At 43.0% G+C, this 14,920-nt stretch overlaps 1 protein-coding gene across 8 annotated transcripts in view; it reads right to left on the minus strand.

Annotated features, from left to right (window-relative positions):
* Nucleotides 1–462: 462 nt before the first annotated feature.
* rbm25b (RNA binding motif protein 25b) overlaps nucleotides 463–14,920 on the minus strand; it is a 129,967-nt gene continuing 115,509 nt past the window's right edge. For 4 of the 8 annotated variants that reach the window (XM_078233698.1, XM_078233696.1, XM_078233697.1 and 1 more), the window contains exon 19: nucleotides 463–1,860. In XM_078233698.1, the coding sequence (XP_078089824.1) occupies nucleotides 1,768–1,860 (93 nt within the window). In that variant the 3' untranslated portion in view covers nucleotides 463–1,767. The remainder of the gene's footprint in view (nucleotides 1,861–14,920) is intronic. The other 4 variants (XR_013500013.1, XR_013500011.1, XR_013500012.1 and 1 more) reach the window with 1 other exon arrangement.

Consider the following 14,920-nt stretch of genomic DNA (forward strand, 5'->3'; position numbering starts at 1 on the left):
GTTGAATTGGTGGCAGTGACACCCAGAAGTCCTCTACGGGACTTGGAAATCCGACTAAAGTTGAGTATTCCACTGGCTGGTAACAGATGGTCAACATCATTCTTAACAATACATGAAATAATACCTCTGCTGCACTCTGACTTGTGCCATCCTGCCCCGCTGAAGTTTGAAGAGTCTGAGTTCAAATGTTTGTTTAGACCCTGCAGAGAACTGAACAAATAATTTGTTTACTTATATCCATTTCACATGGATTGTAAGTCAGATGTGACCCAAGAAATTGGTGCCCTTCTCTCTCTACAAAGTACCACTATACAACACTATTTCCAAAAAGCATGTCACTTCTTAAAATAAATCCAGACAGGTATATACAAATGGGATGAATCATTTAGCCCATTTCCATCCATAATGATTTGACATAACTCAGCAGCTCAGCCTAGGTCATTTTTGGGGTGGGTGGGGGGGGGGGGGGGGGGGCTGTTGAATACATTGATTTTAAAAGCAAAATGCTATTGCATGCTCTTTACATTACCAATTCCTGCATTCAACTGCTACTTACAAAATTAACTTCACTTTCTTTATTGTAAAGCTTAGTAATCACCTATGTGATTACAAGAGTTCTATTTCTTGCAATCAAAATTGGTCTTTTTTCTGTGACTTGGATGTCAGCAACACTGTCAAACCTAGAGTTTCAAACTTTAAAAAAAAAAGTGAAAGGAAAACTTTATACTTCATATTGCGTCAGGACTTAATGGAACAGTGTCAATAAATAATCAGACTTTGGAGCCAGACCATCTCCCATTTTGGTTGCTCAACATCTTGCATTGAAAACTTTCTAAAATAAAGCCTCCCAACCATTTCAGATTAAAATAAACAATTTCTGGATATAGTTACTCAAGATCAAAAAGACCCATTAAAGAGATGGCATTCCTTTTAATGGGCCTATATAGGTTATATTTCTAAGATAACCATGAACCCAACATCTTACAGCTTACAACACATTACACCCTTTACAAAGGTCATTGTAGTTTATTAAAACTTCACCCCAAAATAATTGTACGAGGCTGACAAAAGCAATAGCTGGCTCCTTGTATTATCAAATAATTTTGGCTATATAAAAAAATGGAAAACGTTAAGATTTGATTTCAAAACACATTTTCAATTAAACCTATGTTGGCAACTAAAGGGGATACAGATCTTTTTAAAAAGTCAACTAAGACATTGGCAAATCTTTTTATTCATTTCAAAACCATTTAAACCCTATTCTGTCACCTGTTGGAAATTCAAACATTTTAAATGCAACCTTTTAAAATATTTTCTTAATGTTGATGAGAAAACATTTCTGCATATTTCAAAGTTCTCCTCTCTCAAAATTACTAGTGTCAAAACAAAAAATGTATAAACATCTTATTTCTAAACCTGCTCCTCCATATCACAGGAACAACCTGGATATTAAGTGCAAATATCTTGCATCAATACAGCACAACCTTCCATAAGTGTAACACCCGACAGAACAGAAATCAGTGTGTTGGTGATGAAAATACACAGAAGCATTCAATTTATAAAAAATAACCAGTCATTTATCTTAGTGAAACAAAGAGGGATGATTTTGGGATATAACAAACCAAAGGAATGGGACAGGACTTCACATTATCTCTAAAATAAAAAATACAAGCTTCACAAGTGCCTCTGAAGACAGATGAAAGTTACAATTTTGAAGGATGGAAGAAATGTTTCCAAAAGACATATTCCTATGTTATGAGTAACAATCTATTTAACAAGTCCTATCTTTTTAGCCTCCGTTTCATATATTAATAACCTCCACATCTTCACAATGAAGACTTCTGCTTCTTCATCCAGTACCTGGAGGAGGAAATAACATTCAGTTTAATATGACCTAAAGTAATTTCACTTTTCTTTTCCTCTCCCCTCTCGGCACTGACTCATTCTGGGGTAAACTTGTATGACCACTACCAACTTTCTGGCATTTTGCTCGAATGATTGCTCATCATGAGAATTTTTAGACAATGATTATTGTGAAAGATTTCAAAGCCGAGATGTATTTGATCCACAGTTGCACAAGGCAGATAAATGAATGGTGATGAGCCAGAACCTGAGACTAAATTGAACAAAGAATGCACAGCCACTGAAGCATCCCACTGCCTTCCTTATGATCAACAATCACTACAGACCAGGGGTTGTATCTCAGAAACTGTGTCCCTTTAGGTAACTTTAAATAAACAATTGTGAACTTGCAGCTGAAGTTTTTCTTTAAAATACACTGTGCAATACACCGTCCTGACAACATTAGCTCAAAGTTTTTAAAACCTTTTCAATTTGAGATTAAAACAATGGAATGAATGACGCTGTAGGAATAACAAGACAGTGATCCACAGAATCCCAACTGCGCAGAAGGAGGCCAAGTGGCCCACCAAGTCTGCACCGACCCTGCGCAAGGTCACTCTACCCAAGCCCAGTCCCCATCCCAGGACATCGGTCATGACCAATCCACCTAACCTGCACATCTTTGGAGTGTGGGAAGAAACCGCTGTACCCAGGGGAAATCCACACAGACACAGGGAGTAAGTGCAAACTCCATGCTGACAGTCAACCAGGGCCAGAATTGAATTTGGGTCCCTGGAACTGTGAGGCAGCAGTGCTAATCACTGTCCTTCGTTAGTTTCAAGCTGGTCTTCAAATAGGCCACAAAAAGTGAAGATTGAATTGCGGACTGTTGTAGTACCTCGAGTGGTATTTCATCACATGTAATCCAGTGAAAACAACGAGACTGCCAGTGCCCACAGCGTTTCATGCCCACAACACACTGAAGTCACTTTAGCCCTTTCATAGATTCTATGATGTGTGACCAATGACCAAATGGTTATTTGAAATAACATGCATCACCAGATGATTAAAAACCTCCCGGTTTTCCATGTATTCAGCTCAGATGCATTTATGTCAATTAATTAATGATGATTAATTCAATGGTGTATTTGAATTATGTGCTGTGATCAATTGTATGGAAATTGTGGGCATTAACTGAGGATTCACCCAAAACTCTCAGCAGATATAACTTGAAACTGCAATTGTTGGATTAGGTGGTGTAATGCTTGAAATGTCATTCTCATTAATAAGCGTTAATAAAAATGTGCTCCAATTCAACTTTTCACCACCTGGTTTTATGAGTTCTGGTCATATATTTTACTGGAGGGAAAAGCTAATGGAGCAATAATCCTGTTTAAATGACTAAATTACATATAAAATGTTATTAACCAGCTCAACATAACTTAGTAACAGAAAAGAAACATTTTGTGGCATTTGGAAAATTCATGCGCTGATTTTTGTGTGAACTTGTTCACACTGGCATTTTAATTTGTCAGAAAGTATTTGACTTGATTAAAAGAGGGACAAGACCAGCAGCTAAATGTTCCGGGATATAGGTGGTTTAGGCGAGACAGAAGGGAAGGCAAAAGAGATGGGGAAAGTTGCAATACTGGTTAGGGAAATAATTCCAGCTGTACAGAGGGAGGACACCTTGGAAGAATGATGTAATGAGACACTGTGGGTAGAGCTCAGAAATAGGAAGGGGGCAGCCACTATGATAAGGGTGTACTACAGGCCTCCCAATTGCCCACAGGATGTTGAAGAACAGATATGTAAGCAGATTCTGGACCGATGTAGACCGATGCGCAGAAGGAGGTTGTTGTAGTGGGAGACTTCAATTTTTCTCATATTGACATGGGCGGCACGGTGACACAGTGGTTAGCACTGTTGCCTCAGCGCGAGGGACCCGGGTCCGATTCCGGGCTTGGGCCAGTGTGTGTGGAGTTTGCACGTTCTCCTCGTGTCTATGTGGGTTTCCTCTGGGTGCTCCAGTTTCCTCCCACATTCCAAAGATGTGCGGGTTCGGTTGATTGGCCATGGTAAATTGCCCCTTAGTGTTAGGGGTACCAGCAGGGTAAATACACAGGGCTATGGGGATGGGAGCTGGGATTGACATCAGTGCAGACTCGATGGGCCAAATGGCCTTCTTCTGCACTGTAGGGATTCTATGATTCAATGATCCCGTAGGGCTAGGAGTCCGGAGTGCTGAGAAATTTGTGAAGTGCGTACATTTTGGAAGAACATGTAGATAGTCCAACTAGAGAGGGGGCTATACTGGATCTGGTATCAGGGAATGAGCCTGGCCAGGCCATCGAAGTTGCAGTGGGGGAACACATGGCAAACAGTGACCACAATTCTGTAAGTTTTCGGAAACTCATGGTAAAGGAAAAGGGGAAAGGCTAACTTCAGCCAGATTAGGCAGGATTTGGAGGTCGTCGTTTGGGAGAGGCTGTTGAGGATAAATCCACATCTCGCATGTGGGAGTCTTTTAAGGAGCAGTTAATAGGAGTGCAGGACAGGCATGTGCCTGTGAAAAGGAAGGGGAGGAAAGGCGGGACTCGGGAACCGTGGCTGAACAGAAAAATTGCGAGTCTAGTGAAAAATAAAGGTGCATACATGAGGTCTAGGCAGCTAAAAACAGATGAAGCATTTGAAAAATACAGGGAAAGTAGAAAATAACTCAAACAGGGAATTAGGAGGGCAAAAAGGGGTCATGAAATGTCCTTGGCAGGTAGGATTAAGCAGAATTCCAAGGTATTTTATACATATATTAGGAACAAGAGGGTAGCTAGAGAAACAGTTGGCCCACTCGAGGACAAAGGAGGGAAATTATGCGTAGAACCAAAGATCCTTAATGAATACTTTGCATCAGTATTCACAATGGAGGGACACATTGATTGATGTTGGCTCGGAGGGATATGTAAACCCTCGAGAGCAAGTCATCATTACGAGGAAGTGTTGGTGCACGAAAAAGCATCAAGATAGAAAAATCCCCAGGGCCAGCTGGCATTTATCCCAGATTACTGAGACAAGAGAAGAAATTGCTAGACCTCTAATAAATCTTTGTTTCTTCATTGGTCACAGGTGAGGTCCCAGAGGATTGGCAGATAGCCAGTGCTGTCCCGTTATTTAAGAAGGAAAGCAAGGATAACCTGAATAATTATAGGCCAGTGAGTTCGACATCAGTGATAGTGAAATTGAAGAAGATTCTTAGGGGTAGGATCTATACACATTTAGAACTGAATGGCCTAATTAGCGACAGCCAGCATGGTTTTGTACGAAGGAGGTCATGTCTTACTAATTTGATTGAGTTTTTTTGAGATGACAAAAATGATCGATGAGGGACAGGCAGTGGATGTTGTCTACATGGATTAGCGAGATGGATTCAGAACTGGTGTTGCGAAGTTGGGAAAAGTAATTGTAGATTGGGAGGTAGAAAGTTAGAATTTGGTGTTAGTAAATTATAAAATGCTCAAGGGGGGGTGGGGGGTGCAAAGCATTGCATAGTCCTGTTAGAAGGTAGCACTTTTTCTGTGCTTAGAAATTTAAAATGCACAAAATGAAACATTAGTATCGAAAGGCCAAGCAGCAGTTTTGCTAAGACAAGCTTTTGAATTTAGTCAATCAATTTGAATCAGGCACTTGCACACCAAAAACTTAATAAATTTAAATCTGATAGTTTTGACAACCTGGAACCAATCCTGTTGTGGGAAATATTAATACATCCTCACAGGTATAAAAAAAGGGGGCAATGGGACAAAGAGGAGAGCAACTGCTAGAGCCAGCAGCTCTCAGCTCTCCCTTGCTCTGTGGGAGAGAGAGAATTGCTGACTCTCATAGCTTCATCTATGTCTCAGAAAAAGCACAATCTAGATAGTAAAGGTACGAAAGAAAGAAAGAAGCTCCAGACAGAAGAATCAACATAGAAGGCCCAGAATATTCTGGAAGACACAAAACCTGGTTGTAACTTAGAGAGTGACAAAATTCTACTTTTGTTGAGAAGGAATTGTATTTATTTGAACAGCATTCCATTAGAATCTTGTTTAATTCGGGAATAGTTAATAGTTAGAAGGGATTTATTTGGTTTGTTAAGTTGTTCACTGTTAGATAAATAAATTGTTACATGTTGATTTTAGAGTGTGTCAAAGATTTATTTTGTATTTAACCACGAGAAGTTGAAGAGCAGGTCACGCCACTTCACGCACACCTTTTACAGATAAGGCGAGATACTCTTCTTTGGGTGTTTTGGTGTTCGTTCTCAAAGGAGAGGGATCAAGCTCTGCTTAATCACACTGGCTTGGCTATAGAAGACAGAGGGTCGTGGCGGAAGGGTGTTATTTCTGAATGGAGGTCTGTAGCTAGTGGTGTCCCGCAGGGATCAGTGCTGGGACCTTTATTGTTTGTAATGTATATGAATGACTTGGAAGAAAACATAGCTGGTCTGATTAGAAAGTTTGGAAAAGCCACTGAAATTGCAGATAGTGAAGAAGATTGTCAGAGAATACAACAGGTTATGGATAGGCTGGAAAATTGGGCGAAGAAATGGCAGGTGGAAATCATAGAAACCCTACAGTGCAGGAGGAGGCCATTCGGCCCATCGGGTCTGCACCGACCACAATCCCACCCAAGCCCCACCCCCACATATTTTACCCGCTAATCCCTCTAACCTACACATCTCAGGATTCTAAGGGGCAATTTTTTTTTTAACCTGGCCAATCAACCTAACCCGCACATCTTTGGAATTTAATCCTGACAAATGTGAGGTGATGCATTTTGATAGATCCAAATCAGGTGGGAGCTACAAACTAAATGGCAGAATAGAAACATAGACACACATACAGATTTGGGAGTATAGGTCCACAGATCCTTAAAAGTGGCAGTAACAAGTGGAAAAGGTGGTGAAGGACGGATGTGGCATGCTTGCTTTCATCAGCCGGGGCATCGGGCATAAAAGTTGACATTGTATTACAGTTAAACAAGACATTGGTTCAGCCACATTTGGAATACTGTGCCCAGTTCTGGTTACCACACCAGCAGAAGGCCGTGCAGGCTTTGGAGGGAGTACAGAAAAGGTTTACCAGGACGTTGCCTGGCATGGAGGGTATTAGCCATGAGGAGAGATTGAATAAACTGGGATTGTTCTCCCTGGAACGATGGAGGCTGAAGGGTGACGTGATAGAAGTTGATAAAATTATTATAGATAAGGTGAACAGTTGGAAGCTTTTTCCCAGGGCAGAAATTAGATAGATAGATACCCTACAGTGCAGAAAGAGGCCCTTCGGCCCATCGAGTCTGCACCGACCACAATCCCACCCAGGCCCTATCCCCATATCCCACCCACTAATCCCTCGAACCTAGACATCTCAGGACTCGAAGGGGCAATTTTAGCATGGCCAATCAACCTAACCTGCACATCTTTGGACGGTGGGAGGAAACCGGAGCACCCGGAGGAAACCCACGCAGACACGAGGAGAATGTGCAAACTCCACACAGACAGTGACCCAAGCCAGGAATCGAACCCAGGTCCCTGGAGCTGTGAAGCAGCAGTGCTAACCACTGTGCTACCGTGCCGCCCAATTATAAGGGGCCACAAAGAACAATACAGCACAGGAAACAGGCCCTTTGACCCTCCAAGCCTGTGCCGCTCATTGGTCCAACTAGACCATTCGTTTGTATCCCTCCATTCCCAGACTGCTCATGTGACTATCCAGGTAAGTCTTAAACGATGCCAGCGTGTCTACCGCCACCACCCTACTTGGCAGCGCATTCCAGGCCCCCGCCACTGTGTAAAAAACGTCCCTCTGATATCTGAGTTATACCTTGTCCCTCTCACCTTGAGCCCGTGACCCCTCGTGATCGTCACCTCCGACCTGGGAAAAAGCTTCCCACTGTTCACCCTATCTATACCCTTCATAATTTTGTACACCTCTATTAGGTCTCCCCTCATTCTCTGTCTTTCCAGGGAGAACAACCCCAGTTTACCCATCTCTCCTCATAGCTAAGACCCTCCATACCAGGCAACATCCTGGTAAACATTCTCTGCACTCTCTCTAAAGCCTCCACGTCCTTCTGGTAGTGCGGCGACCAGGACTGGACGCAGTACTCCAAATGTGGCCGAACTAGCGTTCTATACAGCTGCAACATCAGACTCCAGGTTTATACTCCATACCCCGTCCTATAAAGGCAAGCATACCATATGCCGCCTTCACCACCTGTGCTGCCACCTTCAAGGATTTGTGGACTTGCACACCTAGGTCCCTGTGTTTCTATACTCTTGATGGCTCTGCCATTTATTGTATAACTCCCCCCTACATTAGTTCTTCCAAAATGCATCACTTCGCATTTATCCAGATTAAATTCCATCTGCCTTTTCTCCGCCCAATTTTCCAGCCTATCTATATCCTGCTGTATTGTCCAACAATGTTCATCGCTATCCGCAATTCCAGCCATCCGCAAACTTGCTGATAACACCACTTACACCTTCTTCCACATCATTTATATCTATCACAAATAGCAGAGGTTCCAGTACAGAGCCCTGCGGAACACCACTGGTCACAGACCTCCAACCGGAAAAAGACCCTTTGACTGTTATCCTCTATCTCCTGTGGCCAAGCCAGTTTTCTACCCATCGAGCCACCTCTCCTTGTATCCCATGACCCTTAACCTTCTTAACCAACCTGCCATGAAGGACTTTGTCAAATGCCTTACTGAAATCCATATAGACGACATCCACGGCCCTTCCTTCGTCAACCGTTTTTGTCACTTCCTCAAAAAACTCCACCAAATTTGTAAGGCACGACCTCCCTCTTAAAAAACCATGCTGTCACTAATGAGATTTTTCCATTCTAAATGCGCATACATCCTGTTTCTAAGAATCCTCTCCAACAACTTCCCTACCACAGACGTCAAGCTCACTGGCCTATAATTACCCGGGTTATCCCTGCTACCCTTCTTAAATAACGGTACCACATTTGTTATCCTCCAATCCTCAGGGACCTCACCTGTATCCAACAAAGAGACAAAGATTTCCGTCAGAGGTCCAGCAATTACATCTCTTGTCTCCCTGAGCAGTCTAGGATAGATGCCATCAGGCCCTGGGGATTTGTCAGTTTTAATGTTCCCTAAAAAACCTAACACTTCCTCTCTTGTAATGGAGATTCTCTCTAACGGGTCAACACCTCCCTCTAAGACACTCCCAGTGAAGTCCCTCTCCTTTGTGAATACCGATGCAAAGTATTCATTGAGGATTTCCCCTATTCCCTTGGGTTCTAAGCATAATTCCCCTCCTTTGTCCCTGAGAGGTCCGACTTTTTCCCTGATGACTCTTTTGTTCCTCACATATGAATAAAATGCCTTAGGGTTCTCCTTAATCCTGTCTGCCAAGAACATTTCGTGACCTCTTTTTGCCCTTCAAGTTCAAGGTAAGGGGGAAAAAGTTCAGTCGAGATGCCTGTGGGGGGGGGGGGGTTTTTGCACAGAGGGTGGTGGGGGCCTGGAACGCACTGCCAAGTGAGGTGGTTGAGGCAGACACATTAGTGACATTTAAGACTCATCTCGATAAAACACATGAACATGTGGGGAATAAAGGGATACAGGCGGTTGTTCCAGATAGGACGTGATTGGCACAGGTTTGGTGGGCTGTGCTGTACTGTTCTTTGTATTTAGCAAAATGTTCAGATAGCCTGCAATTTGATAAATTTTCGATTATGAAATTTATCAAATTGCAGGCTACCTGAACATTTTAGTTTATGAAATTGTGCTTGAAAGAAAGTGGGAAAAATGTATGGCCTTCAACGTAGAAACATTCCTTTCATCCTAATTTCCTCACCCTGTTTGATGTTGCACTGAACTTGCGCACAGAAACAGAGCACATCGTTTGAGTGTCCCTTACTCTATTTCATCTAACCCAATCAGCAGATCCTCCTATTCCTTTCTCCGTCATGCAGTTATTATTCCGAGAATGTGTCTATGCTATTTGCCTCAACCACTCCCTGCGATAGTACCCTTCATATTATTAGAGACTGTTGGAAGTGACAATGCTCTGAAGGAGTGCACCCAGACCATGGTACTAACAGGCAAAGGACTTCACAGGAAGGAAGAACAAAGCTTAGAAACGCAGTTAGTGGGACAGACAGGCAAATCTGTACCATCATCATAAGTCTTACATGGTAACCACCTCCCTGAATGCGCATCATGAAGAGGGTGCATAAGATTCTGCAGGAGGGAGGGAGTGGGCTAGATATTGTGGTGCATTTTAGAGTGGAGCAGATATTGAGCTTCCAATGATTTTTAGGGGCCAGGTCAGAAGTTAAAATAGGACCTTGAGAGTAGTAATCTATGGATTACTCCCAATGCCATGCACTAGAAATAGAAAAGTAGAAAGGATTAAAGTGAAATTCAAGGAAGGCACATGTGAGATGGGTTTGAATTTTTGAGGCATTTGGACCAGTTCTGGGCAGAAAGCACTTACTCTAAAGGTTTCCCAAACTTTGAGCCATGGAACTCTTTTGCTCTCCAAAGAATACAAAAGGAACCCGGAGAAACATTCTTATTGCGCTAAAGATCCAAACCACAAAAAAAAAGTTTTTGCACAACAGGTAAAGATACCAAAACCTAATTTAGAGAAGTCTTTTCTATTCATGTTTTTACATTTACTATAACCAACATGTTCTTTGATTAAAAAATGTACTTGGGTCTCAACTTTTTGCCACTTGTGATGGGAAGAATTTTGTTGCTGGAATGCTGGATTCTCATGTTGGACATAGATTCACACACTCGCTTCCTCTTAGCTCCCCAATCCACGCTTGCTCTCATCTCCCCCACTCACACTCGCTCTCGTTGCACGCTAGCACACATACTCTCCCTCACGTCGGCCCTGCTCTCCCCATTGCTCCTTCTCTGTGCTCACCCTGATAGATACAATTTAAGTTTTGTGTTGTTCCCTTTTCTAGAGGCGGAGTTCTGAAGAAGCCTGCCTCGGATTGGACAAACTGAAAACAGCAGAAAACTCCGATTGTACAGATCAGCCTGACCCGCTGCGGAAGCCCGGGGTTCTGCAGAACCACTACTTAAAAGGGATGGGATTAATGTCCTCGCATCGAGTTAAACTGGTGTGGTTGGGGAGGGTTCAATTTGTTTGGTGGCTTGGGCACCAGCATGTAGAAGTAAAAAAGAGGAATCAGATGGATAAAATTAGTGTTAGCAAAATTAGCACCAGGGAAGAAATTAGAAAAACAGAAATATAGAAAATAGAAGCTAAAATGGGCCACTTGGCCCTTCAAGGCTGCTCCGTCATTCATTTTTTCATCAAGACTGATCAAAATAAATACCCTGATCCTGCCTTCCCCCATATCCCTTGATCCCTTTAGCCCCAAGAGCTATATCTAATTTCTTCTTGAAATCTCACATTTTGGCCTCAGCTATTTTCTGTGCTAATGAATTCCACTAGATTCACCATTCCCTGGGTGAAGAAATTTCTCCTCACCTCAGTTGTAAAAGATTTACCCATTATCCTCAAACTATAATCTCCAGTTCTGGACTCCTGCGCCATTGGGAACATTCTTTCCGAATTTACCCTGTCTAATCCTGAGAGAATTTTATAAGTTTCGGTGAGATCCCTCTCTTGTCCAAACTCCAATAAAGAAAATACTAACTGATTTATTCTCTCCTCATGTGACAGACCTGCCATCCTAAGAATCAGCCTGGTAAGCCTTCACTGCGCTACAGCAAGGACATCCTTCCTCAGATAATTCATAGATTTTTCATAGAACCCTACAGTGCAGAAAGAGGCCATTCAGCCCATCGAGTCTGCACCGACCACAATCCCACCCAGGACCTACCCCCATATCCCTACATATTTTACCCGCTAATCCCTCCAACTTACTCATCTCAGGACACTAAGGGGCAATTTTAGCATGGCCAATCAACCTAACCCGCACATCTTTGGACTGTGGGAGGAAACCGGAGCACCCGGAGGAAACCCACGCAGACACGAGACCAAAACTGCACATAATGCTCCAGATGTGGCCTCACTAACGCCCCATATAATTGGAGTAAAATATCCCTCGCCCTATGCTCAAATCCTCTCACTATGCAAGTCAACAGTACCATTTGCCTTCTTTATCTGCTGTACCTGCACGCTTACTTTCAGCAACTGGTGCACAAGGACACCAAGGTCTCACTGAGTCTCCATCTCTCTCAATTTACATCCATTGGAATAATAATCTGCCTTCCTATTATTGCTACCAAAGTGGATAACATTTATCCACATTATACTGCAATTGCCATGTATGGCTACTCACTCAGCCTGTCCAAATCATGCTGAAGCATCTCTGCATCCTCCTCACAGCTCATCCACCCACGTAGCCTTGTATCAGTTGCAAATTTAGAGATAATACATTTAGTTCCCTCTTCCAAATCATTAATGTATGTGAACAGTTGGGGTCTGGCACAAGTCCCTGTGGTACCCCGCTAGTCACTGCCTGCCAATCGGAAAAAGACCCACTTATGCCAACTGTTCGCTTCTTATCTGCGCAACAGCTTTTTATCCATCTCAAGACACTACCAGCAATCCCACATGCTTTAACTTTACATAGTAGTCTGCTATGTGAGACCTTGCTGAAAGCCTTCTGAAAGTCCAAATAAACGACATCCACCAGCTCTCCTTGGTCAACTGTACTTCCTAGAATCATAGAATCCCTACAGTGCAGGAGGCCATGCGACCTATCGGATCTGCACCGACAACAATCCCACCCAGACCCTATTCCTATAACCCCTTCTATTTAGTCACTAGTTACATCCTCAAAGAATTCCAATAAACTAACCAAGCATGATTTCCCCTTTGTAAATCCATGCTGACTTTGTTGGATTATACTGCTTTCCAAATGCTGAGCTATGAAATCCTTGATAATGGACACTCGCATTTTCCCCAGTACTGACATTAGGCTCACTGGTGTTTAGTTGCCTGTTTTCTCCCTACCTCCCTTTCTGAACAGCAGGCTTACATTAGCTACCCTCCAATCTGTAAGATTGTCCAGAGTCCAAAGAATTTTGGAAAATGACCATCAATGGATCTATTTCCAGGGCCACTTCTTAGTATTCTATTAATTGGTACTATATTAGGTAGAAGTGGACCAAGAAGTATTATGAGGATTGCGTGAGGGCACAGATTTAAAGTGATTTGCAAAAGAAACAAATATGTGAAAAAAAACTTCTTCACACAAATGGTTTGGGTCAAAGAATAAAGAAAAGTACAGCACAGGAACAGGCCAGGCCCTTCGGTCCTCCAAGCCTGTGCTGATCATGATGCCCAAAATAAAAAAAACATTCTGCCCTTACTCGGTTCATATTCCCTCCCTATTTGTGTACCCTTCCAGATACCTCTTAAATAGAGTCAGAGGTTTACAGCATGGAAACAGACCCTTCGGCCCAACTTGTCCATGTCACCCTTTTTTTTTTAAAAACCCCTAAGCTAATCCCATTGCCCGCATTTGGCCCATATCCCTCTATACCCATCGTACCCATGTAACTGTCTAAATGCTTTTTAAAAGACAAAATTGTACCCGCCTCTACTACCACCTCTGGCAGCTTGTTCCAGACACTCACCACCCTCTGAAAAAATTGCCCCTCTGGACACTTTTGTATCTCTCCCCTCTCACCTCAAACCTATGCCCTCTAGTTTTAGACTCCCCTACCTTTGGGAAAAGATATTGACTATCTAGCGGATCTGTGCCCCTCATTATTTTATAGACCTCAATGAGGTCACCCCTCAGCCTTCTACGCTCCAGACTCTTATCAAGCCTCTCCTTATAACTGAAACCATCAATTCCCGGTAGCATCCTAGTAAATCTTTTCTGTACTCTTTCTAATTTAACAATATCCTTTCTATAATAGGGTGACCAGAATTGCACACAGTATTCCAGGTGTGGCCGTACCAATGTCTTGTACAATTTGAACAAGATGTCCCAACTCTTGTATTCAATGTTCTGACCGATGAAACCAAGCATGCCAAATGCCTTCTTCACCATTCTGTTGCTAATATGCCTGCTTCCACCACCTCCTTTGGCAGTGCGTTCCAGACACCCACCACTCCACGTGCTTCCCCTGCACATCTCCCTTAAACTTTCCCCCTCTCATTTTGAACCTGTGCCTCCTTGTCATTGATACTTCCATCTGAGGAAAAAGCCTCTGATATTCCACCCTGTCTATGCCTCTCAATTTTATCAGGTCTCCCCTCAACCTCCATCTTTCCAGTGAGAACAATCCTAATTTATTCAACCTCTCCTCATATCCAACATCAAGATCAGGCAACATCCTGGTGATTCTTTGCACTCTCTCCAAAGCTTCCACATCCTTCTGATAGCATGGTAACCAGAACTGCACACAATACTCCAAATGCGGCCTAACCAAGGGTTATATAGCTGCAACATGATTTCCCAACTGTTGTACACAATGCCCCGGCTGATGAAGGCAAACATGCCATATGCTTCCTTAATCACCCTGGCCAATTGTGTTACCACTTTTAGGGAACTGTGGACCTGCAAGCCCAGATCTCACTGTATGTTAAGGTTCCTCAGGGTTCTGCCATTTACAGTATAATTCACATCTAAATTTGATCCCTCAAAACACATCACCTCGTATTTGTCTGGATTAAATTCCATTGTCATTTCTCTGCCCAAGTCTCCAGCCTATGTATACCCTCTGACAATCCCAGGCACTATCAGCAACTCCACCAATCTTTGTGTCATCCGGACACTTACTAATCAGACCCTCCCACATTTTCCTCCAGATCATTTATATCAACTACAAACAACAGAGGTCCCAGCTTTGATCCCTGCGGAACACCACGAGCTACAGAACTCCATTCTGAAAAACACCCTTACACCACTACTCTGTCTTCTCAAACCAAGCCAGTTCTATATCCATCGAGCCAGCCCACCCCGAATCCCACGTGATTTTAGTTTTTGTGCCACTCTGCAATGTGGGACCTTGTCAAACGCCTTACTAAAGTCGATATAAACTACATTCCACAGCTCTTCCC

Source organism: Mustelus asterias, chromosome 18, assembly GCF_964213995.1.
Source record: "Mustelus asterias chromosome 18, sMusAst1.hap1.1, whole genome shotgun sequence".
Lineage (NCBI taxonomy): Eukaryota > Metazoa > Chordata > Chondrichthyes > Carcharhiniformes > Triakidae > Mustelus > Mustelus asterias.